Source organism: Anneissia japonica, unplaced genomic scaffold (assembly GCF_011630105.1).
Source record: "Anneissia japonica isolate Jap-2015-1 unplaced genomic scaffold, ASM1163010v1 scaffold287676_len24733_cov158, whole genome shotgun sequence".
NCBI lineage: Eukaryota > Metazoa > Echinodermata > Crinoidea > Comatulida > Comatulidae > Anneissia > Anneissia japonica.
In genome coordinates, this window is record NW_022703194.1 from 15,571 (window position 1) to 18,527 (window position 2,957).

Genomic DNA, 2,957 nt, shown 5'->3' on the forward strand with positions numbered 1-2,957 from the left:
GTTCTTAGTTATTGACAGTGAGTATCACCGCAATCACACATGACTTCAGGATACGACCAACTGTATTGGTCAACGGTTCTTTTCATTGTTTCGTCAGGGTACTTTCCATTGTCATTTTCATCCGTTACTGTGACGCATTCATTAACACCTTCAAGTTCTTTTATCATATCATCAACGGCGTCGCGTTGATTTATAAGTTCCCGCCACTGATTAATTGGAAGGTTAATTCCCTTTCTGCCTGGGTTTAAAGTCACCATCTTCTTCAGTTTTATAGAACTCTCGTATGGACACAAATAGGCTTTCGTTCCAACTCTGTACGGTTACATGCCTCTTTTCAGTTAGGTAAATACGTTTTGTAGCTGTAACTGTTGACCCATTAGCCATCATTGGTTTGGTTGAGTTCATCTGATTCTTTCCCATATCCTGTCTGAAAGAAGCGCTTGCATTCGGTCCACCTTCTACTTTCTGCTTCTTAGACGGTTGCATTACACGATTCATTGTAGCCTTTGCCTTCTCAAACATCTTGGAATCGGTATAATCGGCTGTTGAATTATATTAATTCATTCTGATAGAGTAAATTGCACTAGTTTCTTGTAGTAAAGACTGTTGGAGTTGTTTCAACGAGTTTCAGAAACTAAACTGATGTTTTAACTTCAATTTTTCTCCAGTATATATACACTGAATTGAATAGAAAGATTAAATGACGTAAATAGTATCGTTTCATTATTCTTTTTGTTTTTATTTTAATTTTAGGCTATTTCTTTTATTTTATTAGAGGAAAAAAGTAAAACATGACGTCATAAAACTATTTGGGTTTAAAAACATAGAGTTACAAGCGGTCACTGACACATCTTAGCCAATAGAAACCGTCATACATAAGCCAATAGAAATCGTCCTTTCCACGCCACGTCACCAAATCTCATTCACCCGGGCAATTCAAACTATAGTCACCAAATTTACAGTCACTAATCTGTCACTGATAATCCCCTAACCTAGCCCTTTTGTTTTCAAATTCAATACCCTCATTAATTTAATGGGCAAGAAGATTCTTTTGTGACTGTAAATCCAGCTGGCAGACTTATCTCCCTTTTGTCTCAATTTTCACTCTCATTGTAACCAATTTCTAAAGAGCACACAATAGTGGACTATAAATTTTAAGGAAATATGACAAACTTAACACGTCACGCTACACATCGCCACTTAATTAATAACTCTTTTTGTTTTTAATATTTCAATAAACCCTCATATAACCCCTTCATATGCTTCAACCCATTATGTACAAAATAAAATTATTAATAAATAATTATGAATTATGATGACGTAATATTCTATTGTGCACCTATACCAGCATACTCTCTACTCCTGTATTTCAATTTAAAAGGTTTGGTTTACATTTCATTGATATTTAAAAAAAAAAATTAGATTTTAATAATGATATTTAAGTATGAATATGAATATGTGCAAAATACAACGCTTAGCAACGTGACAAAATATATTTTAAAATATAAAGCACTGCTACTCCAACAGCCCACTTACCTACTCAACCTCCTTATATCTATATCTATATCTATAATCATTTATAACGCGCTATTTCCAGTGGACTCGTAACGCCGAGTGTCAAAAAATATGTAAAAACGGTAAAAGTGTTGGATCCTGCTCTGATTTATACAGTTGACAAAAATAAATAAGAAAAAACGAAAAACGAAAACGTTAGAACAAAAAGATATAATACACCTTATTATTATTAATAAAAAAAAAAAATTAAAGGTCAATGGTCATTGGGTCGGCATGATTTCATAGAGACCACATCACATGCGCACGATAGCTCATAAAGATCTGTTTACTTGCTTTTGTCATTACGTGCTTAGGCCTATAAATATTTTATTTATTTATATTTCTCGTGAGACATGTACTAATAATCCAGTAAGTTAGACAGCTACCCGTTTTCAATGAAGACATAAGGTTCATCATCTGTAGTGCAAGTCTTGTCCTTAGCCGTAGCTCTGCAGCTTTCGATTTCCAGTCGATTATTGGAATCTTCAGCTATGCCGGCAAAGTACAGCGTATTGCTGAAAGAGACGTTGGGGAATCTCGTTGTAGTTTTCTCTGTAAAGTTTTCATCAGTATACAGCGCAAGATGTGTTTTCATTTTAGAGCTGCCAGAATACTTCTTTCCTTTGACACCATTGTTAGAGTTGTATCGGGGATCATTCACTCCTGAACCTGTGACGTCACAAACAAATCGTATGTCCACTTTTTGCACTTCTCTTGTTGCTGACGGGCCTTCAAATACAGGTTTCGGTGAGTTACGAAGTGTGTTTATGTAACGCCTAGAATTTGGTCCCAAACGCTGTGTGAGTAAAAGACAATAAGAAAAACGATAATGTATAATATATTGCAGTGGAACATACTACCTAAAGATACCATCTAGTGAATTTGAAAAACACTTAAAATTCAGTTGGATAAAAGAAGCACATACTTTTAAAAAATTCATATCAGACACTAACGCCTCCCTAGAATAAACGCCCTCACATCCGGTCCCTAAATAAATTATGTAAATGTTCATTTTTGTTGATTATATAATATATAACGTGTTATATAATCATTATTCTAAAAGACTAGTACGGCCACTTATTTACACAAAATAGGCCTATATATCAATTCTGATCCTTCCTTTCTCTGTCATTTTACCTTAAACTTTGTGGCACATTCGTCGTAGAATGTTGTGATAACCAAATAATCTTTGTCAAGCCTTTCAGCTTTGCATCGTTTATCGTGTAAATGGAGTAGAGTAGGATCCATTTTATTAACTGCTTTATGAGGTACGTAAAACGTCATACTGTTTTCGCCGCATGATGAATATGGTTTTAGTGGGGGCGCTGTTGAAAGTGATAAATAATGGATTTATTAATTTTATTTAGTTAAGAAAGATTACATATATATATATAGGCTTATAT

The 2,957-nt window shown here is 34.3% G+C and overlaps 1 protein-coding gene across 1 annotated transcript in view; it reads right to left on the reverse strand.

Moving 5' to 3' along the window:
* Positions 1-1,625: 1,625 nt before the first annotated feature.
* LOC117104371 overlaps positions 1,626-2,957 on the reverse strand; it is a 6,766-nt gene continuing 5,434 nt past the window's right edge. Inside the window, exons 9-10 of the mRNA XM_033245196.1 lie at positions 2,692-2,879; positions 1,626-2,350 (exon numbers count right to left, since the gene is read on the reverse strand). Of these exons, the coding sequence (XP_033101087.1) occupies positions 1,937-2,350; positions 2,692-2,879 (602 nt within the window). The 3' untranslated portion in view covers positions 1,626-1,936. The remainder of the gene's footprint in view (positions 2,351-2,691; positions 2,880-2,957) is intronic.